Here is a 27,826-nt window from a genome sequence, read left to right as displayed (position 1 = left end):
GCCTAAGCGGGGAAGGATACCCAATTTAAAGCTGGTCACACTGATCCAGTGCTCACTGCTCAGACTGTCAGATTCGGACACAGATTTAAAAAATAAAATGGCCGGCGAAGTAGAACTTGCTAAAACTGCAGCTCCTGGAGGCGATACTATATTTGGAAAGATTTTGAGAAAGGAAATCCCTGCCAAATTTGTTTATGAAGATGATCAGGTAAAAAATTCATACTTTACGTGCTTTCAGTTTATGTTTAAAATCTATTTGGGAAAGATGATAAGTGCCTTACTTATCGTCTTAACATTCTAGACCTCCCTAAAAAATAAATGAAATTAAGTGAAAACTTGTGAACGTATAATTTATTCGCCAAACATCCAGCGCGTATTCTGTGAATTAAATAACCAGTGGCGATACAACCTTTGTCATAATAATTTGTTTTTCTATTTAGATAAGGGATTTTTTGGGTCTAAGGCGTGCCGGTTTCCTTACCATGTTTTTTTTCACTGTATGAGTATTAAATACTCACATAGAAAGTGCATTGGTGCACACTCGGAGTTCGAACTTATGATCTCAGAGAGATTCAGAAACCAATACAAAACACTGATTGAATTGTGTGAATTCAGTACTTCTAAAATTACCTTTTTGACAGTGTGTCGCATTCCACGATGTGAACCCGCAGGCTCCCACACACATACTAGTTATTCCCCGAAAACCAATCTCGCAGCTGTCACAGGCTGAAGATAGTGACGAGCAACTACTAGGTAATTTTGTGTAACATCAATTTTGTACTAATTATTTAAAAAATTAACTGCAGGTTAGACAGTTTTGGCTTTATAGTTAGACATGTCATAATAGCAGAGAAATACATAAGGTTTCTGTTTAAATAATATATAAGTAACTAGTCTAAACAAAAGCAACTTAACTAGGTTCATTTCAGTAACTGTAATTAGTATTGTTTATTGTCAGGTCATCTCTTAACAACGGCGCGTAAAGTTGCTGCTCAGGAAGGCCTTGACAAAGCTGGATTCCGACTTGTCATTAATGATGGCAAAAATGGTGCCCAGAGTGTATACCATTTGCATGTGCATATCTTAGGAGGAAGGCAGATGCACTGGCCCCCTGGATAATTGATTTGAATAAAGTTTAATAAATTAATTTAGTTTATGTTTATAGAATTTGAAATTACTAACAAAATATAGCAAGTTTTTTAGTTTTCAGAGATTATTGGTTTTGCAAAGTACATGTTACTGTAAATTTATTCATGTATAGATAGATGGCCTGTTTAATAATATTTTAGAAAAAATCTATATCTCTATATATTAATGCAACAAAAAAATATTTTTATGATACTAAAACACTGAAAACACCTTACATACTGAGAATAGGTAGTTCTGGCTAAAGGAGATTGACTATGAAAGGCTTGAGCTGTTAACATTGAGATATTTTATACTAAAGTAAATCACACAAATATTGACAAATTTAGTAATGTTATAATTTGCGGAATGAAGGGTTTTTCCTATTACATTAAAAGGAAAAAAATATGGAATTAGTTATCAGACTAGGTATATTTCAAAACAACAATATTTAATGTTTGGTAAAAAACAAGAATAGATATGACAACTTTATTGAAATCATATCATTTCAGTTTTACCAACCGCAATTTAACAGAAAAAAAGGCAACAATATAAGAAACAATTTTAAGTACTAGAAAGGAAAATTTGTACTATGAATAAAAATTAACTTATCACAAAATACTGATTTTAGACACAAAATACAAATCAGATAAAACTATTTTATAATGGTGAATTAGCAGACATATACAGCCTTGTTATACTAACTACAAGTAACATTAAATAAAAAGAAAGTATTTTTTACAAAATCAAATCCTTTGCTTCACAGATAATTTTAAATTGAAAGTATATTTTATATACATTTATACATACATATATTTTACTTATTCAGTTTGTATATTATATTACAAATGAGAATATCTACAGTCTGTAAATATAGTTTTGACAATTAGCCCACTTTAAAATTAAAATGCAATATATAATGATTTTATATACAATACACATCACAGTCTTTTATTATATTAACATACATTTAGTAAATTTTCAAAGGATTGCTTTATTAAATACTTAACAGTATATTTAACATTTAAAAAATGCAATCTGGCATTTCATGGTTTTTGGTGCATTATAACTATTCAGGAGTAGCTTTTATTTAATATAAACAATAAGAAAATTTATTTAGGTGTTTGCTTTTGAAAGAATCCTTTTTCAAGACAAGCAAATTAAAAAAAGTAAACAGAAAAAATGAATTTTACAGATATTATAATTCTAGAACAAAAATTATTTTCACATAGCCTGGGGTCAGACGGTTATTAAACATCGGAATCCAATATCACGTTACCTGTCTCTGCATAATTAGTTATGTACTTAATTTTTTTAATAAGCACAAACACAAATATACTGATTTATTTTGTAGAAACAGTGATCCAAAATATTTTTTTTATCTTACACATCCAAATAAACACGCACAGTCAATAAATATTTACAGATATTGATGAATCACAAAAAATCTTGATTTTATGTCAAATTTATTTTTGTCGCGTTTACACATCAATAAATATTTACTAGATCTCAAGGAAGATGATGTATGGTGATCGTCTGATCCTAGCCATATTTTATTTGCTACACACTACATGGGATTGTCAAGGACGATACTAAATACTAATTTAAATGTCAGCTGCTAGAATAATGACATAAACATGACACATGACATGACGTCAACGTCATTCTAACGCGAATGTAATTAAAACAATACTTCATTGAAATATCTCGATGGAATGTTAAAATAGACGCATAAATCTATGACAATAAATAAAAAATATGATTTTCAAATAAGCTGCAATTATTTCCGGAAGTGGTCCATCACATTGTTCTATTAAGTTTCTGACACATTTGATTGGCATTCTGATATACATTCAGTTTAAAAGGCTCAATAGATCATTTTATCAATAAATGATGAGCCGTTACCAGTGTTAGCCCCAATTGGGGTCGTATTTAGTCCATTCATAGCTCGGGGCCAAATATACCCGACGCCCTTTTATGAAACATGTCACAATGCCACGGTAAGCCGTCCGCGGTATTCCGCTCTGAAAATAAATTTTGTTATATTATACAATAATACCTTTTTAAAAACCACTTTAACGTAGAAAACCTACCCTAAAATCGTCCATCAAGCCAAGTTTCTTAGCAGCTCGCTGATAACTCTTAGCGTTACTGTATTCGACCCGAACTGGACCAGTTCCATAACCCATTATCACATCCTCGGCTGAAGACTCCGGCAGTGCAGCAACCAGTGATGTTAGGTTGTCGTCGTATACGTCCTATAATACCAAAAAACAAAGCTATGAATTATTATGAGCTGACTTAATTTTGTTGTTAACTAAAATTTATTAAAAATAAAATATAAGTATTTGTTATAAATTCATCGCGTTAGCGCGCAGACCACCAGATTTACTGCTTCCCCCCCCTCCTCTAGTCAGCCAAAGAAAGCAAAGCTCTTAAAAATAATAGTACTTAAACATATTATTTTTTGTAGGAATCCTCTAAAATGCATTTAGTTTTTAAGCAAAGACAATGTGAGGGTAATATGTGTGAAAAGTAAATAATTACCTAATCACAAAATAAGAAAATCAAAGACTCTATGTTTCTTACGTAATACTTGAATGACCTCCTTAGAGAAACTCTGATCAATGTAAGGGATGTCTATTTCCTATGAGATTCCTACCTTTTTACTTACTTTCTATAGAATTTTAACATACTTTATATTAAATTTTTAATTAATTTCTATAGAATTTTTAATGCTTTTTATAGAATTTCTACTTACTTTGATGAGATAAGTGAGGTTCAATTTTGTGAATTCGACAAATTCGGCATTAAGCTGCATATATCGCAAGTGGAGGTCGAAGAATAGACCTTTACTCACTCCAACCTGATAACACGAGAAACAAATGTTTTAGGATATAGAAAAATTTATACATTTTCCTTAGAAAAAATTAAATAATTAATACTTGTAACGTAAGATTACTAATATAGATTTTAAGACCAGCCGTAATCATTAAAAAAAATTATACATTCATCGAACATACTTTTAAGATTGCAATAACACTGATTAATTTCTTATGAATTTTTCTTGAAATGGTAAATTTGTGTTTTTTTTATATGTAATATTTTTGTATATTTTCTGTCGGCAAAGATCGTCCATACCTGGAGCATTATCCCAATACATTTTATTATTATTATAGACGTTATTTGGTGTCGATGTAGAGCTGAACTTGCGTTACAGCAAGTATGTATGTCACTTTGAAAAAGTGCTCGAAACGAAGACATTTTACTTTTTTCTTTTGTTTTATTGCACTATACTTAACTTTCAAAAAATCAATGGCAAAAATATAAATAAATATTGGGATGCCATCGGTTCTTATATAAACTTTAACACATTGATCTTCGCCTCTTAAAAAAATAATATCACAAATTTCCTACTTGTCTTACCTTTGGAAAACTTACTCCTCACTTTTACATTTAAATAAATGAATGAAATACCTTTCCAAACGAGTAAGTTCTTGACACTTCGGGTCTGATGCACGAACGACCTTCGGTATTCTGCGGATCTCTTAACCAGTCGTCAAAAAAACTGAAAATAAATCTTGTATTAGCGTGATTTGCGGCGGTTTTAGGAGGGATGTTCAAATAAACGAAACACTTTGGTCGTAGCTAATAGTACGAGATCCGGCTGCAAGATTAGTGCGTCCAACAATCAATTAAAAATAATTTCACGAAAAATACAAGCGGCCAAATATTATGGGCAACTTGGTAAATATAATGTATATTTATAAATATACATAAAAAATTGTTTTTTAGCAAATAACCGATGAGCCCGCAGCCGGATTATAGACCATGAGCGCACAGTGTTGCACACTTCACGAACGTATTTCAATACATAGCATAAAAAAGTAGCTTTCTCTGTACCTATATCCCTATGTATGGTTAAATCTTTAAATCTACGCAACGGATTGATGCGGTTTTTTAATAGATAGAGTAATTGAAAAGGTATAATAACATACAGTGGAGAAATTCTGTTATTTTTGAGTTATCTAATTTGATGTTGTAAATAATTACATTTTTCCGCTTACATTGCAAACGCAGACTATGGGCTATGTCACAAAAATTTTAATAACTCACGCCTCAGGCCATTTACTTTCCAACTGGTCCCAGGTCTCACTCCTAAGTATCCAGCCCAATCCAGGAAAGAAATCAGTTCTATGAAGGAGTTCTGGACGATTTATATCTATCAATTCCTTCTTTCCATTGTCGTTCCATGCTGATATGCACCTGAAAATATTTCATGGATTTTCAATTCTTAACCGACTTCACAAATCAGAGGTTATTAATAGATGTGTAATTTGATGGGAGCAGTGATGGCCTAGTGGCTTTAGCGCGACTCTCGTACCTGAGGTCTTACGTTCGATATCCGGCTGTGCACCAATGAACTATGTGCGAATTTTAACGAACCGAACGGTGAAGTAAAACAACGTGAGGAAATCGGCTTGAAGTTGTTCTATGGCCTAGATCTAAACAGGTTCTGTAGGTACTTGATACTTGTAGCTTCTTAGCGTACGTTACAGTATATTTGTCTACGAATTTCGAAACAAAAAGTAATATCGAAATCTTTTTAATTAATAAGGTATATTCCAATTAGGAAAAAGACGTGTAACAACGTACGTGTTATACATACATACGTGTTTTCCAATACACACACACACATTATATATATACATATATATATATCCTGCCACACAACATCGGTATAAGTTTTCTTATTTTATTGATTTTATCTAATAACAGCCTATCCAATTAACACAATTAACGGTGTTTGTTAAATATTAACAGTTCAACTCACCATATACTTGGATCTCTTAATAATAATGGATAGGTACCGAGAAAATATTCAAAAAAGTCCGGTGATATATCCAAATCGTCTGTAAACAAAATTAATTGATTACGTGAATACGGTAGAGAATTTAAAATATATTATTTTTAGATTATCGATTAGATATTGAAATCAACCTTTTTTCTTATACATATCATGTATACATAGTTGGTCCCAAAGTTCTGTCACTGGCACATTATTTTTAAATTTCGAACATTTTATAAAAATAATATTGCATTCTATTTTTGAATGTTTGACTATTGTTTTAACATAATAAAAAAATACGATTTCTATAGGTTCTTTAATCATTGATCTGATATTATGTTTCTTTTAAATCTTGTGAAATAACTTATATCGTGCAATTTCCTAGTAGTTTATTAAGATTGCTCCGACATACACTATGTTTTTTAAATTAATTCTGAGTTTATATTTACCTTCAACAATAATCACAGCCTCATGTCCTAAATGCCGGAATATGTAATTCAACGCGAATCGGTAATGGCGGGCTATTTTAAAATACCCTTTGAATTTAGCTTTCGCTCGCGTCAGCGGTATTTCTGAGAGGTCCGGCTGCTGCACCACCGATATCGATGGATCAGAATCTGTGTAGGACCTAATCATTTGGTACGTCGCGTTGTGACCGCAATCCTGTAATTTGTGATCGTTTTTCATTAGACAGGACATAACAAACACATTGTTGCATTTTATACAGATTATATGAGATATTTCTGTTGGCGTGGTTGGTATTTGTGATGATCTATAAATTTTCCATGTATAGTCTATATACAAGTATATTAAAAAATATTTAGAGCGTTCCTAATAATCTCTTAATTTATTAAAATTTATACAAACGTAACATTGCTTTAATAAATATCTAAAACCGTATTAACAAAAACTGAAATGCATATTACAAACTAAATAAATTTCGCCGTTTTAGCTATACATTGATTTTTAATTCGGTAGATTTCTGAACGCTGTCATTTTTTGACATGTCAGAGATTACAAACCTTTTTGGCCGGGCATATTTTTCAATTCAATACGAGTCTTTAAATTGGTTAAAAATAAAAAAAGTGGTTTAACGGCGAGTGATAATTACGTCTCTTTTCACCACAAGCAGTCAAAAACAAAAAAGGAAAGATAACATTTATTTTTTGTTTGAGTTTACTAAACCTGGAGTTAATAGACCAGTGATGCCAGCTAAAGAATATCTAATATATATATAATATGGCGGTATTTAGCAACACTTATGAAATGTCAGAATTCTAGTGCTAATGGACTTTGTATCCGACTAATAAATTTAAAAAAATCAGAATTTTACGGAATGAAGAATTATAGTATAGGGCCACAGGGATAGTTAATCTACTATAGAAATGATTTCCTACATTTACGGGCCAACACTTCAGGTTTTAACAGTATATTATATATTTTTTTATATAATTTATTGTCTGTATTAAATTCAACTTTAAAGTCGTGTATTCGATCCCAGCTAATTAAATTTACTTTTCCACGTTTTTGCTCATACCGAGATGTGTCTATAGGTCAATAGAAAAGTATAAAGTAAAAAACATTATTTTTTTTTCATGAAAAATTGTGCAACGTACCTGACTAACTATAATTGGAAAAGTTTCTTTATCCGGTCTAAATTTAACTAAATTATCTAAACACCGCTTCACTGTTATTCTGTCACAAGCAATCACTAATACTGGAAGGATTGGATTTAAACCTGAAAAAAAAAACAAAATTACTACTAATTCTAGATAATTAATCTAATCAGTATCGTTGGCCATCACTACTCTAAACCACTCGAAAAGCAAGTTATTTATTCACAGTTAAATGTTATTTCATAACTGCAACAAATTCATTTTTGTATAAATTTAGAAATATTATATAGATTTAATGACAAAGCCTATCTCAATCCATTTTTGACTATCTGAGATAGTCTTCTTAATCCAAATATTAATATAAGTGTGCCAATAACCAATCGACGGATTGTAATAGACATCTGTCGATACAAGGTTTCCATGGTAGGTCGGATTGATGTATGTGGATAGACCTTTGTATGAAAATGACAGTTTAATTCTGCCAATATCCTATCTTAAGATTTTAACTTACACCAGTTTTTAAAATGATAAGAAACTATTTGATATGTTTTAAACATAGACACGTATATTTTAATATTATTTGTACGGTTTTATTTAAAACCATATGGTACTATAATATTATGATGTAAACTTGATAAAAAAATATGACATAATTTGTTGCTCAGCACTTTCTTAGAGTGCCAATTACATTTATCATTAATAATCGCTTCCCGATTTATAGAGTAGCCCTGCAGGCAATGATTGTTGTTCTCTGAGGCATATAAATTTGAATAAAGATCAATGGGAAAAGAAACTAATAAATAGTTTATGGGCGACGAATACATGAAATTCGGTAAAACCGGAATTCAGGAAATTCCAGTACCAGTACCACACTATTTCATACAAACTTTACATAGCAGCAATAATTTTACAGTAAATCAAATACTTCATTAGAATCATGTTTTGCAAATCAAGAGAATTCAGTACAAATTTATTTGTAAAGAACTTTTATTTAAACAGGTGAAAAATATACCAAATTTGTTGTTTTTTCGATAACAATAGAGCAATTTACTCTTTCTAATAATTAATTTCTTATGAATAATTAAAATTGCAACATTTTGAGGTGATAAACTACAAAGGTACTGTAAGCCAGTGTTGTTTAGTACATTCTTACAGGAATAATTTCTTAAAAAAAGGTACATTTGAAATATAGACATGGACAATGACCTGCATAAAACTGTTGGACTACATTATTAACATATATGATATAACATAATATTGTATAGTGCTAATTATATGACTATACTCCTCAACCTCAATAAATACTCAAATCAAACACCAGACTTGTCTCGCTCATTTACGTTAAAAACCTTTAATGCAGGTATATGATAGCTGTACAGAGATATCTTAATATATATAAATCGCCTGTCACGATGTTTGTCCGCGATGGACTCCTAAACTACTTAACCAATTTTATTATATTGGCATATATATATATATATTAATTAAATTGGCACACTGTGAGCAGTCTGGTCCAACTTAAGAGAAAGGATAGCTTAGATCTTTAATTATAGTAGCAATTTTATTTTATTGCAAATTATTGTTTATTATAGGATACAATTCTAACAGATGGCGCTGTGTTAAATGTACCAACATTTCACATAAGTTCTCCTATCGTTTCCCTTGAATATTTTACTATTATGTAATATAACAAAAACCTTAGCCATAGCAGCACTTGGCGGAGTCTGCTAGTAGCATTATATAAACACAATCAAGGGAAGTTTATATTGTAATTTCCTTAGTTAAATTCCGAGCCTATTTTGATTAATTTGCTAGCAAAAACAACAGCATTGTTTCTAAGGATGTGTAAAATGCTTATTGTGTAAGCATGCTAGTAAGTCTTAGACTAAAAGTAACAATCTATCTCTAAAGATAGATCTATAAGCTTGTCGGCATACATCTTTTAAATCTTGCAATCAATAAAAATTTAAAGATCATCTATGTATATGTACACTTATGAATGTCAATAAGATATGATTACATATCTTTATGTATATGTACTTCTAAATTTAAAATAAATTAATCAAAAGTCTCTATCAGCAATAAGCACACAAAATTGAAGCATATTCATTACTTGTACACAAGGCCTGGTAATCAGAATGTTATTTAAAAAAAAGTAGTAAAGAAGACTCATTGAATCAATAATAATAAGTTTTTAGGTAGAAAATTCAGTGAAAAACAATTTTAGTTGTGGTACTATCTAATCTAGATAAGAAATAAAATTTGTTTTATCTACCACATGTAATCTTTTCAATTGATTAATAAAAATGACCCCATACAAATAGATAATATTTATAATACCTATACATAAGATTGATATTGGTATATTAAATTTTTATAATAATGCTATGGAGTATACAACATTTAGAGTTTAAATTATCTTAGGCCAATATTTAAGTATGTATTTTATGTAATTGAACTGCCTGTAATTATAACACTTTGTGCATAAAATGAAAAATATATTATAATTGTATACCATAAACAACCAAGATCCAAAAAGCAAAATAAAAATGACTACTAAACCTACACATTTAGATATGTTTCATCATAATATATATTGAATAAAGATACTTATGCCCTATGATGCAGTTGAGGATTTAGATTGCGGTATTGTGATAATATCAAATATAATTGGAGCAATGTGGTAATTCAGTGATAAAATAGCTTTAAGTGCCCAAAACTACACTCAATTTGTTTTTGATACTGGGGTTTACATCTTATCAATATTTCATTAGTATTGGTAAGCTTAGGCCTATTTATCAACTGGTAATTATCAAAAATAGCAATGCAACAAATACTTAAAAGGTGTAATACCTTCAATAAGAGATTGTAAATGACCCCAAATATGAATATCAGATTTTATAAACCCTAACGTCTCATTGCTCTAAAATAAAATTATACTTACTTTTAATGTCAAGACTACTATCCTGTTCAACCACAAATTGTTTTTCAGTTTGCTTTTTTAAATGATGTTTCATTTTATTTAATAATTTGTTACCCCAACTCATATCATTATCTAACTGTTCTTGTAATTTCTTCAGTCTAGTTTCCAATTCAACTAATGATTTTTTAGAACTGTCTTTAGGAACCGAAAAATATGAACGTATAATAGAAGTGTATGTAAAGAGAAGCCAAGCACATATTACACATATGCCGATAATTAAAAATTTGCGTAAGTTTACACGCATTGTAAAAGTTTTTATAATTAATTCAGATAAGCGTTAGAAGTTATAAACGTCCGTGTTTTGCGATATCGACACTTAATGTGGTAAATAGTTATCAACATTTCACAAAAAAATATTTATCAAGGAAAAGCCACATGTATTCGATTGTCTGTATACGACGATCCAATAGTTGAAATAGCACTGATATTAAACAATTTTTGTGAATTTAATTTAAATATTTTTCCAACAAATTTTAAAGTTACAACTCACAATCATAAAAATTAATTAATCACAACATCAGTCATCACAACAAAACAATCAAAATTTGACATCTCAAATCAATGTTTACTAGAGAGTAGAGACACCTAACCTAACTGCTTACTCTCTACAATGAAAGCTGACGTCTGACAACGACACTGCTGACTACTCCACTGGAGTCCGGGCTCCCGAGGGCCGAGTCCCGAGATAAATTATTGACAAGTCATTTTGGCAAACATAAAAATCGATTTCACGCAGATGGCACAATTTTTTTATATTATTTATAAATATTTAATATCGATAATATAATAAATCATTTATGTTATCTTACATAACTGAGGTTAGGTCATTTTTTATATACGAAACACACCTTTCAACAGAAAATCTTAAACGGATAGACGACGACCTGATTCACAACAATGACGATCAGACTGGAGCGTCTGCAAAAGTACAATATAAACCTCCACCATTTAAATTAGAAACTAGCGGTCTAACGCCACATTAACAAGTCTAAAACACATCTCAAGCCACTACTGCGTAAAAGCACCCCTTTCTACTATTCCTGACAACGAAGAGTCTCACTCGTCTTATTGTATCCAAGGGAATACCCTCTTCCGCTAAAGGAATTTGTATGAGAATCATGAAGACAACAGATCACGCTTTCGAGACCATTTTCACACAAGGTACATAATCCTACAACTCTAATGAAGGAAAGTGGCAGCTCAGTGTTAGATACGCAGTGTCCCCTGTTATTTTAAATGTTTGTTCTATAAACAAGGTTTATTGCGAAAATAAGTGAAGTATAGTATGGCCAAACTCCACAAATGCTTTGGTATTCATTACTATAGAAAGTAAAAAAAAATGTGGAACGCTTCACGATTTTGCGTGTCATCCTTGCGCAGGGGCCATGCTAATCTTCTCTGTATCGTTCCAATTTTAGTATATGTACTGCCGAAGCGAGTACAACGTAATATACAATTTTGATGTATATATTGTTAAAGTTGCAAAGAACTCTGATAGCGCGTTTTAGAATGCAAAAATATTGAAAATAAAAACGAATAATTTTCCGTTTTTTTACTTTTATAATAGGTTTTTATTTATTTATTTGCAAATTTAGTAAAAATATTCGTTATTAATAGGGTTTTTTTGTATTTAAATTTTCCACAATTAACATTATTGCTATTTATTTTATTTATTTTATTTTTATTTATTTGGTGCACAAAACACATTATAATCTTTACAAAAATAAACTTAAAACTAATAGTTATGAACAGGATTCTAATGTAAAACCATGTGCACACTGCAAAATTAATGTTACATCAATAAAAGGCTCATAACTAACAAAGGTAACATAGTAAAAAAAAAAACAATAATAATAATAATAATAAGTTCCTCGACACCAATTAACGTAACGTTAACCAGGACCACAAGGGTCAGCACTTAACCTACGATGGAGGATGTCTTTAACGACACTAATGAATTTATTGATGTTGCGACAGAATATGTCCACAAGTAAGTGGTTGCTCTTTGCCATCTCGTTATATTGACGAGCCATCCTGGTCAAAGGGTTGTAAAAAGAGATGTTATTCTTATAAGTTTGAAGGGAAAATAAATTGACTTCGTTAGCTCTACGGGCACTAAATCTAATGTTAAGGCTAATGTGAGCTAGTAGTTCGGGAGAGTCTATAATGGAGTGGGTGATTTTGTAAAGGTAAACTAAGTCGAAGACTATGCGTCTGGATTCTAATGGTTGAACTTTAAATTTCAGGAGTCTATCGCAATAATTTAAGTTAGACCGGCCAGGTTTTATACGATAACATAAAATTCTGAGAAATTTCCTCTGAATTCGTTCAATATCGTCAATGTGCACCTTATAATTCGGCGACCATATAGGACTACCGTATTCTAATATACTTCTTACGAGGCTGAAGTATAAGTACAAGGTGCTACGAGGATTTTTAAAACCTTTTGTGGATCTAAGAATAAAACCCAATAGATGGTTTGCTTTAGACGTGATGTGACTATAGTGGGCACGGAATGAAAGCTTGTCATCGAACAGGATACCTAGGTCTTTTGCAACATCTGATCTGTTAACTAATTGACCATCTATGACGTAGTTCCATACGATTTTGTTTCGTTTATTAGTAAACGATATGACAAAACACTTGTCTATATTTAAATACATGTAGTTAGTCTTGCACCATTGTGATACGGTATTGATATCACGCTGTAATGTTAAGCAGTCATCTAAATTAGTAATAGAAGTAAATATTTTTAAGTCATCTGCATATAAGAGACAATTGCAGGACAGTTGTTGAATAAGGTCATTAATAAAAACTACGAAGAATAATGGCCCTAAGTGGGAACCCTGAGGTACTCCCGATGTAACTGCGATAGGTGCAGAGATGAAGCCCTTTAACGCAACCAACTGAGTTCTAGAGTCTAGGTATGAGCAGATCCATCTATATAAACTGCCGTGGATACCATGTGACGCTAACTTATGACAGAGCAGATGGTGATTTACTTTGTCAAAAGCCTTAGAGAAGTCAGTGTAAACAGAGTCAACTTGGCCACCTGTGGCAAACACCTGACAGAGATAGTTTTTGTATTCCAGAAGGTTAGTGACCGTAGACCTGTTTCTAACAAAACCATGTTGCTTGTCTGAAAGAACAGGCTTAAAATGACTGAACAGATGAGTATACATCACTGACTCAAATAATTTAGCAGCGCAAGATAAAATACTTATCGGTCTATAGTTTTTACAATTGGACTTATCACCACTTTTATAAATAGGTATTATGTGGGCAGTTTTCCAGCGCTTAGGAAACACACCACTAGTTAACGATTTATTAAAGAGAACACATAATGGAATGGACAACTCCTTTCCGCAACTTTTTATGAAAATAGGAGGCAGAAGGTCAGGACCTGCCCCTTTGTTAATATCCAAACTATCTATTTTACGTTTGATATCTGTTACCGTAATAGAAAAGCCAGATAATATATTAAAATACGTGTTATTTACAGCACCAGATTGGTCAGTGTATATAGTTTTATTAGTTTTATCGTCAAAAACTGAACCAAAGTATCGCGAAAAAAGGTCACATATCCCCTGACCGTCTGTCTCAGAAGTATTTTCAAGTGTCATGGTGTGAGGCACTGAAATATGGCCTTTACGATTATTCACAAATCTCCAAAATGATTTTATGTCCTTGACCAACGAGTCCTCGATGGATGCGATATACTTGTCGTAACAAATCTTGGTAAGAAATTTGCATCTCTCCCTCAGCAAAGAGAAAACGTCGTAATCGCGGGGATTCCCAAACCTCTTAAACCGTTTATGATATAAGTTTTTTTCTTTATTACATTTAATTAAGGATTTGCTGTACCAGACTGGATAAGATGAGAATTTGCTACAACAACTTGGTGTATTTCTTGATATTATTTCAAATAAAAGCTCATAAAAAGCTTCGGTGCACTCATCAATACAAGGGGACGATAAGATTTCGGACCAGTTCACAGACTTGAGTTCAGATTTAATGTTTTCAAAATTACATTTAGCAAAATTAAGCCGTTTAATGTTAGCGCGTTGAAGCCCTTTAGAAATCTGAATCGGAGAAAGAGTAATCAAAATTGCGGGATGATTTTTATCTAACAAACTTAATGCAAGTGTTTCATTGACACTTATACAATCTATATTAGAAAGCACCAAATCCAACAAGCGAGCGTTTGCATTTGTGATAAAGTTATGCTGTTTTAGATTACACAGTGACATTAATTCATTTAGTAGAAGGAGCTTCTTACTCGGGTTAGGGGAAATTGACAGAGAGGGATTAATCGAATCAGAGTAATCAGGTGTGTTAAAATCACCAATTAATAAGAAATTATCCGAAGGGAAACGATTAAGAAGTAAATTTTGGCAATGGCTATAAAAGAGTTCAAGCTTGTTAATTCTAATATCAGGAGGCAAATAGCAAACACATAAATTTATGCGAGAAGTGTCACGTGCTTCAGGAATAAGAGTAACCCAGACATCCTCCATATCACTATCCCACGATGCTTGACGGATGACCTGGTATTTTTTATGGACGGCGAGTAAAACTCCACCTCCCTCGGTTTTAGCACTGGAGGAATCCGCACGATCTCGTCTGAAGAGATTGTAACGGGCGTCAACAACTTCGCCATCGAAAACACTCATATTTAAGTTCGTTTCCGTCAAGCATATAATATCGAAGTTAGAATTTAACAGATTTAAAGAAAATTGAGTTAACTTGCTACGAATTCTGTTTACATTTTGATAAAATATATTAATCATTGTGGAAATAACGTGTGATTCAGTATATAAAAACAAAAATTGATCAAGTAACTTACTAAGCAATGATAAACAAACAAATTAGTAGTAGTAATAACAATTAAGACAATTTAGTGAAAGAATCATGACTTTTAATTAGAATGGCCGGGCTTGATTCATCCTTACGAACATAAATTTGGCCATATCGCACCCAAACAAACCTGTAGTTCTTGTCAGTAGAAAATTTACGTGCCGCATGGTGTAACTCTTTAGCTTCAGGAGACAAATGTTCAGACAAGTATATCCTGCTCGACGACGAGCCGCCAATACCAATATCGGTAGTAGATAGTTTGGTGTCAGGGTGGGACTTATTGAAGCGAGTCAACGCAGACAAGAGTGTATCACGCTGACGCTGCGTTGAGAGGGTAACTAGTATGTTTCGCGGCCTTTTGGAGTTTGAGTCCATCTTAGCTACACGACGACATGCTTTAACATCACTCTCAGATACCACAACATTTAAACACTCACAGAGTTTTTTGAATAACTCCATCAGATTCTCAGTCTTGCTTTCGGGTACCTCGTGAATCTCGAGGTTTAAGTCACGTGAAATCTTTTCAACTGTAAATAAACGACTCTGGAGTTTTGATAACGTGTTTTGAGATTTCGTAAGTTCAGTCTCGAGTACCCTGATTCGATTGTCTTTGTCTGCAATATTTGACTTCAAATCATTTTGTTCTAAGATGATAAAATCCGTTGTCGTCGTGAAGTCAGCCTTTACCAACTCAACAGCTCGGCCAACCTCGTCGGTCACCATATCCTTCAAGTCCTTTCTAAGCGCGGACCGTAGATTTAGCATAAACGATGAGTCAGGGGACAATTTCAAGTCTATAAGTTTGCTAATACTGTCCAACGTAACCGGCTGCTTAGAAAAGTCAGCGCCTGCAGAAGTTTTCGTAGCAAAATCACACTCCGGCTCTTTACACGTCGTTATATATGAGGAGGCGCTTGGTGATTGGTTATTGCGACCCCGCCGGACAGGAGTATTATCGTCATTGTTTTTACGCCGAGTTACATTCTGACACAGAGGACAATTAAGTGATGCCAATTGCTCAGCACTGAGCTGCTTAGTCGACCCGGCAGCAACATCAAGGCATTCATAACAAAACTTGCGTTTGCAATTATTACACTTTAAAAAATGATCGACATTTAACACGTTATTACAGCCATGGCACTTCATAGTTTGATTAGATTCACTATTATTCACTTCACTGATTTTACGTATTCTGTATTACTTCAAATTTGACTTATAAAAGCTAACACTATTGTTAAAAATTGAATAATAACACTTATAACACGGCTAATAATACTTTTAACACGGCTATGGACTACCTTCCACCACGGTTGAAAATAAACTGATATTGAACGCCATCTAGTGTTCACTTTGACCAAATAATATAATAAGTCAAATAAAGCTAGTTGTGCTTTACTTCGCTAGAGAGCGCGATTAACACTTAAAATAACTTAAATTCACGATAAGATAAATAAATTGAGATACATATCTATATTTTTATTTATTTTGTATAAAGTACGAAAACTCTATTGTCATAAAAATATACCATTTATGTTCCTGTAAAAACTTTATTAAGTTTTTTGAAATTTTATAGAATATGTACCATACCTACAAAGTGTTATTTCATATATTGTGTCCTTAATCCGACGTCATTCTATATAATTATCTTAATAATTGTTTATCATTATACGCATATTCACCACCTGAATTGTCAGTTCAGTCGGTAATTGACCACAAAGCAGGCCGATCGTGCGCATCACTGCATTAAAATGTTAAAAAATCCGAAATATGTGTACGGGGAGAGTGATCGTCAGATCCTCGCAACGCTCCATTTCGGAGAATATGTTTTAAAGAAAATTTGGGAACATAAGGATAATGTTGCTATGGTATGTTTCGATTTGTTTGTGTACATCAGTCGCAGATATTACTTCATTCAGTTCAGATTACTGCGGTCTTTACTCTCTAGTTATGTCCTCGCTAATGTCCGTTCTCGCCGTTGCGTAGGTCCACAGACCAAGTATAGATACTATACATCCATTCAACTTCAACGTAAAAATAACCAAACATTAGTTAATTATTATGCGTCTTACCATCCTCAACATAAATTAAAAATTAGGTTGAAATTTATATATATTTTATATTTATATATACTTTATAGCAATTTCACTAGTGTTAATATGTTAAAACTATTTTTTGTGCTCATTGTTCAATTAGATTCAGTTGGATACTCGTAATTAGGGATGATCGATGTTAGAAAAACATCGATATTGACATCGATGTCATAATCGAAATCCCAATATCGATTGTATAATATTATGATATGTTCGATATTCATCGAAAACCGAACATCGATGTTATTCAACATAATAATTTACAGAGAAATAAAATACAGTGAATAGGTTCGAAATTTATTAAGACAGAACTAATGGTTAAACATTACGATATTTTTTTTATCAACTGACTGAATAAAAAGTAATGTTGATGAAGAAGAACTTATATATCTTTCTTTAAAAATAATAAACCTGTTGTGGAAGCGTTCATTGAAGACATAATTTGTTTCTTAAGCTGCATTGGTCGAGTGGGACCGTGAGTTCACATCGATATTCGAATCAATTAACATCGATGTTACGATATTTTTGGTATATACACTTATTTTCATTTCACACTATAAAAGTATTTTTTAACCTGACAAAATTTCTATTTTATGCAGCTTCTATTAAGTGACATTTTTGTCACTTACGTATACTTAGACTGTTTAATATAAAATTATTTAACTTATGCAACACATAAAACGTAAACTTAACTAGCAACCGTTGGTCGGCCAAGCCGTCAAAAATCAAAATTATAAGGTCGCTTAAAAGACGCTTGCTGACAGGCGCTACCTACAATAGTTGAGTATAATATGTTTTATTGTATTTTTTATCAATTAATTGTGTGTACGATAAGCGCGAAGTGCCGAGATAAATTTAACTGCAGTAAAGCACAATCTACAAAGATATACAAATATGTGGTTATAGGGTACACCAAGAAAGAGTAGTCTAATCACTGACAAGATCTGGTCTGGACTGGATCACCGGGCTGTTGAGGCCTCCTACTGGCCTTTTTAGTTAGGGTGGAATGATATTTAGCCTTATAGTAAAGAGCTCGGCCTGTACCCTGTCTTCTTTACCGATGCCTACAGGTTCAAATTTAATGACGTGGAATAGGTGATACCAGACGGGTATTACTTATGTTCCAAAATAAACGTTTTAATTTTTTTTATTTACGCGAAGACTATCATATGCCATGCATGGGTCAATACAGCCAGCGGCTGAATTCAATATGTATTATATATCTTTAGAGGCCAGAATAACTATGTTGTTGGTATGACGTTAGTGGAACCTACAAAATAATATAATGAATTCGTTGTATAAATATGGTAATTGCTTTAAGTTTTTGTGAACATATTTTTACATTTAATTAATTATCTTGTTAGATGCGAGATAATATGACAAGTAATGCAAGTGGAACGATAACCTCAATTATCACTTATCAATCATACGACATAAATCAACAAGTAAATACTTATTTATTCATTTCGTAATCCTACAGCTGATAAAAATTATATATACTAAATAACAATTATACCAAAGATATGATAAGATGAAATATATATTATACAAAAATGTTCAAATATTTACGAAAGGAAAATCAATATTAATTATTAATTACTAAATACCTAATTCGGGTGTGTTGTATGGTGGGGGTATTGACGTGAGTGTGTGCTAATGATAAATACTCCTTTTAACTGACTGACACCCGGAGGGAATCGGTACGGAATAAATTTGAGGAACAAATATTATGACATTATCCGGTCAATATATTCTTGAAGCCTTGTTGTATGTACAAAAAAATAAACAATTATAAAACAAATGGTGACTTTCACCAGTATAATACGCGTAATAGAACTAATTTGAGTGTACGACCAACCAGGCTCCGGAAGATAAACCACTCCTTATATGGAAGTCGTATTCGTTTTTACAACAAACTCCCAAGCCAAATTAGGGAATTATCGTTGTTAAACAATTCCTTATGTAGGTGACACAGAACATCATAATGAATTAATTAGCGTCTTATATTATCGGGACTGAAATAACCTAAGTAATTACAAGGTGTCATAGCGCAAACAGCAATTCCTTTAATATTCCTTTAATATATTTAAGAAACTCCTGCCCCGATCGGGCTAATTCATTAAATTCCTGCGTCTCTTCTATTCTCTTCTTACATCAAATTAAAAAGAGCATTAGGCTTTTCTCATGATGTGTTTCCGCCGTCCATAGACACTCACTGCCCAAGTGCGTTGGTTTTTTGTTTTGTTGGTACCCTCTTTTTTGAAGGACCCAAGTCAAATTGGTTCGGAAATACTTCAGTAGGCAGCTTCCAGATAGTGGTGGTGCACAGCAAAAACTACCTTAAAAACGCTCAGCTGTTGAATGACAGACGTCAAGGTGGAATGGATTTCATTTTGGATGCTGCCTCGGCGTCTGCTGTAAAACACCAACGCCTTTTTTAAAAAGATGTTTAAGTAATGAAATGATCTGAGTTTTCATATATTTTCATTCAATATGGCGATAAAAAAAGACTGGTGGAGAGTTTATTGCCAGTTCTTCTTGTTCGTTCTATGCCTTTGATTTGAGAACTGGCAGTAAATGTAAAATTAGAACCATTTAGCATTTAAAATATGTATTTCTTTTTTGACGTTCATCTTTTAACCGCCTTCGTCTTTATATTTCAGATAAATGCTTTAACAGACGAACCTCTCATCTATAGACATATTGCTCAGGATGCTTTAAACATCGCTGTCTCACTCAAGCGTATGGGCGTTAAAAAGGGAGACGTGATTGCAATATGCTCAGAGAACAGAGGTGAATTTTGGAGTACAGCGATTGGTGTTTTTTGTACTGGAGCTGTTGTAACTACGATAAATACTATGTATGCTAAAGGTAAATTTTCTTTCTCATATGTTTTTGAAGTGAAAACATCTTAAACTAAAACTACTATCATACATCGTTCGTGGGTACCTAAGAGTTTTCTTTTAATCATATTCTCAGCCAGTGTACAAACAAATAGGTATCAATAGAAATCTTATTTATAACATGCGCCACTCGTGAGTGGCGTCTCGCTGAGATGGATTGCCAAAATTCAAAGAAAATCAAAACGTTTAAAAAGACCTTTGTACCTTACTCAGCGTTTTCAATTATCATCATTTATTGTTTACTACAGGCAAATTGTTGTAATAATACCGCTGTTGTAATTGATAAAGTGTGTACTAGGCAACTTGTGTTTGGTTTGAAGCAAGAACACGCCCTTTGCGTGAAATATATATATGTTTAAGTGCGTTAAATAAACAGACGTTTTTAATTTTCCGTTAAGTAAACTGACAACAGGTAATTTCTGTTTATATATACTAAAGAACTACTATTTATTTGAAACACAAATATAAAGTATTTATATTCTTAACCTATATAATAATAATAAATAGTAAATTAAAACAAATTTAAACAGTTTGGTCCCTGTGTAAGTATACCTTTCACTACTATTCGCTGTATTGCTATACTTTTTGTTGAGCAAAGAAAGCACCAGCTCTAGGGCACCGGTACTGTCTACCAGGCACCAACTACAATCTTTAATCAGCGCCTATGCCCCTGAACCCCAAGGCTCAAGGGTACTATTCCGAAGGGAGTAAAATCAAAGTTGTAGGAAAGACAATAAATCAGCCGTTTATAATATCTATTAATGTTTCGTTTGATAAAATAGTTTATTTAATTTAAACAAAAACAAGGAAACTTCACACAGAAATGTCTAGTAACAAAAACCTATTTGTTTTATTCTTTCTAAGCTCATATTTAGGTGTTTATGTTGTGTATATAATATAATTTTTTTACGTAAATTATACCTTTGTGTGTTAGGTTGTATAGCATCTATTAATAATATGAATATCCTTTTCAGATGAAATCAAACACGTGTTGGGAATCTCAAAACCTAAATATGTCTTTTGTTCGCCATTTACATACGATAGGAACGGAAAAAGTTTCAAAACGGTGGAAAAAATATTTCTCTTTGGCAACGAGATTCAAAAAAATACAATCCCATATAACTATTTAGCAAAACCTAACAATATGTTGACTGAGAATGTTCAATTTGAGGATTTTATATGTACTGATGTGACTGGACAGACGGACACAGCTTTAATTCTTTATTCTTCCGGGACCACAGGACTACCTAAAGGTGTAATGTTGACACATCTAAATGTGATAACAGCTTGCACGTAAGTAGTTTTTTTAGTTAAAAAAAAATTGACACAGAGCATTGCATATCATTTCATCAAGACAATTCACCGTGTCACAGATAATGACAAAATATACGTACTTAACTTTCACGGGAGTAGACCGAAAAAATATCACTGTTAATATATGACATAAATACGGTACTTTTAATGGTTCACATAAATTTACTTTTAATCTCACCCTAAGAAGAAAATAGGAAAGAGCATTGAGAAGAGTTAATTTTAATCTCCTACAGCACATTCTAAATCATTCTTATCAAATTTAATCAAAACTGTTTCGACGTATCAATCTGTGGCTATGATTGCTTTAACACATGCGAGAAGTGTGTGTGGGAAACTCTAATTGTATAGAACTTTATAATTATAATAGAAAACCGTTTTATCGAGCTATGTATACATTATTTTGCGTTTTTCAAGAAGTTTTTTTAATGTTTAAGGAGAGCAGTCTTGGCCTAGTAGTTACAGCGTCATCCATAAGGTGTTAGGTTCGAGCCCTATGGACTATCTACCAATGGACTATCTTTCTAAGTGCGCATTTAGCCTTCGTTCAAAACGTAAAAGAAAATATAGTGAGGAAAAGTTAGACCAACAAAGTCGATGACGTGCGTCAGACACAGGAGGCTTACGTACTTTCTTTTTGACAAATGAAACAGACACAGAAATCCGAGGCCTAGACCTGAAAAGGTTGTACCTCTACGAATTAAAAAAATATTATATATATATATATATATATATTAACCAACTTTAATACATAATTTAATATTTATTTATTTAGTCGTTTTTATAATAACTTTTTTATATGATTGGGGGGCAAAGGAGCCGACGGGACGCCCAAAAAGGCACTCGTCGCAGCCCATAGACACCCATTTTTAGTGGGCATTTATAATAACTTGAAATAATTTGTCGATTAAGTTACTTCTTTGTGCAAGCATTTACGTTATACGCATAAATATTTTAGTATTTATAATAAATATTTTAAAAGATTACCAATAACTGTAATATATTTATTTCCCAGACCGCTCGAGTTTGCCGATCCAAGCGTTAGTTTAACCATTACGCCGTGGTATCACAGCATGGGTTTGATTACTGGTTTGAGGAGTTTAATACTGGGCTCAAAGGTCGTTTTCCTTCCAAAGTTTGACGTTCACACATATTTTAAAACTATTGAAAAATATCAGGTTTGTTATTTTTTCGTATTTATTTATTATACGATTGATTTAAAGATATTAATGATGATAATGATAAAATAAAACAGTAAATATTATTTACAAAATTAATTTAAAGTATATCTTGCTCAGACGTTTATGTAGTTTATGTAGTCGCTATGGATATATAAAATATACATGCCAGCCAGATGTGGTATTCTTATCAAGAATAATAATAATAAATTCAATAGCTATCGTTGTGGAAAAGTAATAATACATTTAAATGGACAAATTAAAAACCGCTGGCGTATTTTAAAAAAAACATCGTTATATCGTTAACTAAATAAATTGTGTGGAAAGTCGGTATTTTTTAAACGGAAATTATTAATTATTGACAAAACTATCTAAAGATCTTGCTAAAGCTTCGGGATTTTTTCTATTCACAATAGAAATAGCTATCATTTATCAAGATATAATAAAAAATTTAATTCCTACACATTTTAAAAGTTTTAGGTAAACATTATCAGTATTACATTGTATTTACAGATAAAAGTCTTGGCCGTTGTTCCCCCAGTGCTTGTAGCTTTGAGTAAAGTTAAGGAAAGATACGACACAAGCTCTGTGATCTCTGTGCGTTGCGGTGCCGCACCGTTGTACGAAGAGACTGCTAACATGGCTAAGAAAATGTAGGTATTTAAAAAGATTTTATGTAGGAACATACACCGACAACACCCCCGAATTTGATGCTATATTTACATTTGTGCATAAAGAATTAGAATTTATTATTTTGATATAACTTTGATGCAAGTGTGACACCGGGGGCTGGGTGAGCGAGTAGTGTTCTAATACAAAGTTCATTCGCCATGGTTCTGACACTGGTCACTGACCCACACGTCAAACGTCACTGCTTCCGTAGGTGCACACTTTTATAAAAAAATTATCACACTTAGGAAATAAATAAATATATATATACGCATTGAGACTAGCTACATACATTAAAACTGAAACAGTATAAAGTTGTTGTGTGGTAGAATACCCGATATAATCTCCGTCTGGCCAATTGACCCAACGCACCTTAAATCATTCACAGTATAACAGTACATATTTACATTTTCCAATTGTTTTTAGTTTTCCTAATGTTCAAGGAGTGTTCCAAGGTTATGGTATGACTGAATCAACTCTGCTTTTGACGATGAATCTTAATACAGAGAAAATTGGTAGCGTGGGAACTGTTTACTATAACACAATTTTAAAGGTAATTTTTACATTTTTATATGTATTTGTATATGTGTTTTGACAGCAGTTACCTAGTGGCTTCAGCGTACGACCCTCATCCCTGCGATCGTAAGTTCGATCCCCGACTGTGCACTAATGATGTGTGCACGGATGAAACACAATATTTCTATGTGCGCATTTAACATTCAAACGATAAAAGAAAACATCATGAGGAAACTGGCTTGTCTTAGACCCACAAAGCCGACGGCGTGTATCAGGCACAGGAGTATCTTACGTACTTTGCTATTGACAAATGAAACAGATACAGAAATCCGAGTTAATACCATAGCACATCCCAACAAGAATCAAGTAAGCAATTGTACTCAGGAGGTCACCATTCCCCAGCATTGGACAGCTTCATTTCCTGGGAGTTTTAAATATAGCGCCACAAAGTGTTGGAATGATTGATAATTGATCCCTCCTCCGCTGAAGAGTCTTAAATTAGTCTAATTTTAGTCGCAGCTGCAAAATGAAACTCAACAAAAATCCCACGAAATCGGCTAGTTTTTAATCCACCCAAAAAAATGTATCTAATTCTAAACAATTATTCTTTATTTTAACTTTTAATTTAATTTAATTTACTTCACACCACATTTAACAAGACTTCATTACTGATACTGCTATTTTTTACTAATTTTATTATTAACATTTTCTACTAAGTGTCGATATATTATTTTGCTGATGTGGTCTCTGGCAGATTGACCAGCGCTGTGTAACACTCTGCTCCTCAGCATAATGCTGAGCCAGGGCCAATTACACACACAGCACACACACATTACATAATTAAGACGAATTGAATGGGAAAAGGAAAAAAAAATTATATATCTCTCATTATAACTTTTATTTAATTTTTTCTCTCTGATTATTGTTATTTTGTGTCTGTGTGTGTTTTTGTTTGTAATAAATGATATGTCTATGTCTAACCAACTTTAATACATACATAATTGAGGCATTCATTATGATCCAAATTAATACTGTTAAAGCAGGCGCAAACATTTTTAAAATTAATTAAATGTATAAAATATTTTAGATCGTGGATCCGGACACAAAAAAAGTACTAGGACCTAATGAAAAGGGAGAGATTTATGCAAAGGGTTTATCTATTATGAAAGGATATATCGGAAAAGGAAGAGAGGACTTTGATGATGAAGGATTCTTCAAAACTGGTGATGTGGGGTATTATGATGATGAGAAGTACTTCTATATTGTGGACCGGTTGAAGGAGTTGATTAAATACAAAGGGTATCAGGTTAGAATTGAATTATTAATAACTTTTAAAAATAAGTTGTATATTACTTCAATATTTAGCGATAATTTGTAAAAATTGTAGAATTTAATGACTTCTAATGTTACCATAGAGGATTTTTTTTTCGGTAAATCAACCAATATAAAAATAAACAAACACATACAAATACTTCCTTATAATTTGCAACTGTATACAGTCATTCATGCTTCTGACGAATTGTCCTTCATCGCAATATGCATAAAAATTGTATCAATTTTCCGAAGGATCACGGACGGATTAGTATGCGTCTTGGCAAAGATGCCCAAAACTGATAACCCATAGTGAGCCTGTGTAGTAGCCGGTTTTAGCAATAAGCCATTTATAAGGCTTTTTACTGATTATATATAATTTATTATAAATGATTTTTACTGGAGTACTAAAAGGAGCGAAACCTATAATTTAACCTGAATTCCTGACTAGAACTAGAAGTCTTTATAATTTGTAACTATGGCTCCCTTATTTTCTACTTTTAATGGTCCAGTGGCTATCTCGCTCTTACAATTTAATTACGAACATGAATGATTGGCTTTAAGTTTCTATAAACAAGTTTTTTTGTGATTGTTTGTTTAATTTTTTCTTTGCTAGTTTGAAATTTGTTGTAATATAATGTGTATGTGTGATATATTTGTGATGTCATATAACCTCACAATATATACATAGTTTTAAATCCGCCCAAAAATATTTATTTATCAATTTCTTACCAATTATTCTTATTTTTAATTTTATTTTATTTACTGAAATCTTAAAAGAAAAGTCTTGAAAAGTTATACACTTTTACAAAAGATTTCATTACTTACACTGCTAACTTTTCCTATTATTATTATTTCTACTAAGTATTAGTATTATTACATTCTTATTCTTCTTGCACCTGAGGCACAAACTAGCTGTTGTGGTGTCTTGCAGAATGACCAGCGCTGTGGAACACTCTGCTCCTCAGCATAATGCTGAGCCATGGCCAATAACAGCCAGTACATACGCATTATATACGTAAATGTCTATGTCTATTTTCTTGTATTTTTTAAGTATGCATGCAGTTTTAGCACTAATAAATAAATATGGGTTCCTCCATTATAATTAGTATTATTATTATCTTTATATGTTACATAAATTCTCTTTCAATTATAGGTTCCACCAGCAGAAATAGAGGCTGTATTACTGGAGCACAGTGGTATCCGAGAAGTAGGAGTTGTGGGTCTACCCAATGTCTCAGCTGGTGAGTTACCTCTAGCATTCGTGGTACTGCAACCTGGCGTGCAGTTGACAGAGAAGGAGATACAGGACTTTGTGGCTGAAAGAGTGAGTTTCGTCCTATAACTTATAGCAACAAATATCTATTCTTTACAATAAACAACATTAAAATTCAAAATATAGTTCATAATTAAACAATTACCAGTTGCCCACTGAAGTATTTCCGATCCAATTCAACTAAGGGTCCTTCAAGAAAAGAGCGTACCAATTCTTAAAAGGCCGGCAACGCACTCGCGAGCCCTCTGGCATTGAGAGTGTCCATGGGCGGTGGTATAACTTAACATCATGTAAGTCTCCTGCCGGTTTGCCCCCTGTTATATATAAAAAAAGGACAATCAGGATTAAATGGGTTGAGAGATATGAAAATTCTTTGAAAAAAATATCACGTCTTCTTTTCAGCTGTCAAACCCTAAACATCTTCGAGGTGGAGTTAGGTTTATTCCAGAAATACCAAAGAATCAAACAGGAAAGATACTGAGAAAGGAGCTTCGTAAAATGCTTAAAAGTACAAGAAGCAAAATTTAATTAAGAATGATATTTTATAATGTAACATTTTGAGTATATGTAAGTTATTATTATTTATAAAATGTATGTGATATTAATATTGGTTAACTGTTATTGGTTTTATAAAAAGCAAATAAATGAATTAAAAAATGATTGTTTATTTTATATATTTATTAACTAACCCGTCGGCAGTTTCGCACAGATGGACATTTATTTTTTAAACAATTTTTGTAAATATTGAGATGTTATTTAATATCATCCACTTTTTGTTCTATCATCCATAGTTTTTGCAGCACATGCGATGTAAGATATTTTATAGGCATTTTTATACCTTGGGTAACATTATTATAGTTTTCACAACATTATTTTTTTCTTGCAATTAAAATAGCCTACATTAATCAGTGATAATTTAGCATTCAAATAAAGAAAGAATTTTAAAATTGGTCCAGTACTTTTTGAGACAAATTGTTACAAACGTTTAACTTTATAAAATTGGTAAAGATTCAACAACTTCACTTGCTGTAATTTTTTAATCAGGCGCTAAAAAATATTTCCCAAAAAAGCGCCATAAACTTGAGTCGTGTTATGTAAGCTTACTTTAACGTGTTAACATCGTTTTTCGTCACTTAACAACC

General features: G+C 32.3%; 3 protein-coding genes and 1 non-coding gene across 4 annotated transcripts; 2 read left to right on the top strand and 2 right to left on the bottom strand.

Moving 5' to 3' along the window:
• Positions 1 to 52: 52 nt before the first annotated feature.
• LOC110995349 (adenosine 5'-monophosphoramidase HINT1) lies at positions 53 to 1,147 on the top strand. Its single transcript, XM_022262471.2, has 3 exons — positions 53 to 208; positions 642 to 753; positions 959 to 1,147. Exons 1-3 carry the CDS (start codon positions 98 to 100, stop codon positions 1,117 to 1,119), a joined length of 384 nt encoding a protein of 127 aa, XP_022118163.1. The 5' UTR covers positions 53 to 97; the 3' UTR covers positions 1,120 to 1,147.
• A 1,377-nt stretch (positions 1,148 to 2,524) lies between these two features.
• LOC110995340 (alpha-1,3-mannosyl-glycoprotein 2-beta-N-acetylglucosaminyltransferase) lies at positions 2,525 to 11,086 on the bottom strand. The gene is made up of 9 exons (XM_045631391.1): positions 10,535 to 11,086; positions 7,591 to 7,712; positions 6,424 to 6,637; positions 5,960 to 6,038; positions 5,242 to 5,391; positions 4,603 to 4,693; positions 3,887 to 3,991; positions 3,219 to 3,383; positions 2,525 to 3,149 (listed from the first exon to the last, which is right to left on the bottom strand). The coding sequence occupies exons 1-9, from the start codon at positions 10,815 to 10,817 to the stop codon at positions 3,036 to 3,038; spliced, it is 1,323 nt and encodes a 440-aa protein (XP_045487347.1). The 5' UTR covers positions 10,818 to 11,086; the 3' UTR covers positions 2,525 to 3,035.
• An 822-nt stretch (positions 11,087 to 11,908) lies between these two features.
• Positions 11,909 to 12,015, bottom strand: LOC123689850. The gene has a single exon (XR_006750723.1). It is a non-coding gene; the product is annotated as a U6 spliceosomal RNA (small nuclear RNA).
• Positions 12,016 to 17,111: 5,096 nt separating this feature from the next.
• LOC110995345 (4-coumarate--CoA ligase 1) lies at positions 17,112 to 27,344 on the top strand. Its single transcript, XM_045631425.1, has 9 exons — positions 17,112 to 17,295; positions 20,184 to 20,391; positions 21,398 to 21,716; positions 22,750 to 22,912; positions 23,426 to 23,565; positions 24,008 to 24,134; positions 25,185 to 25,403; positions 26,565 to 26,735; positions 27,087 to 27,344. The coding sequence occupies exons 1-9, from the start codon at positions 17,179 to 17,181 to the stop codon at positions 27,210 to 27,212; spliced, it is 1,590 nt and encodes a 529-aa protein (XP_045487381.1). The 5' UTR covers positions 17,112 to 17,178; the 3' UTR covers positions 27,213 to 27,344.
• The last annotated feature ends 482 nt before the right edge of the window (positions 27,345 to 27,826 follow it).

The sequence above is a fragment of the Pieris rapae genome, chromosome 15 (genome assembly GCF_905147795.1).
Source record: "Pieris rapae chromosome 15, ilPieRapa1.1, whole genome shotgun sequence".
In the NCBI taxonomy this organism is placed as follows: Eukaryota; Metazoa; Arthropoda; class Insecta; order Lepidoptera; family Pieridae; genus Pieris; species Pieris rapae.
The sequence above is the reverse complement of the archived record's forward strand: the minus strand, read 5'-3'. Positions and strand labels throughout refer to the sequence as shown.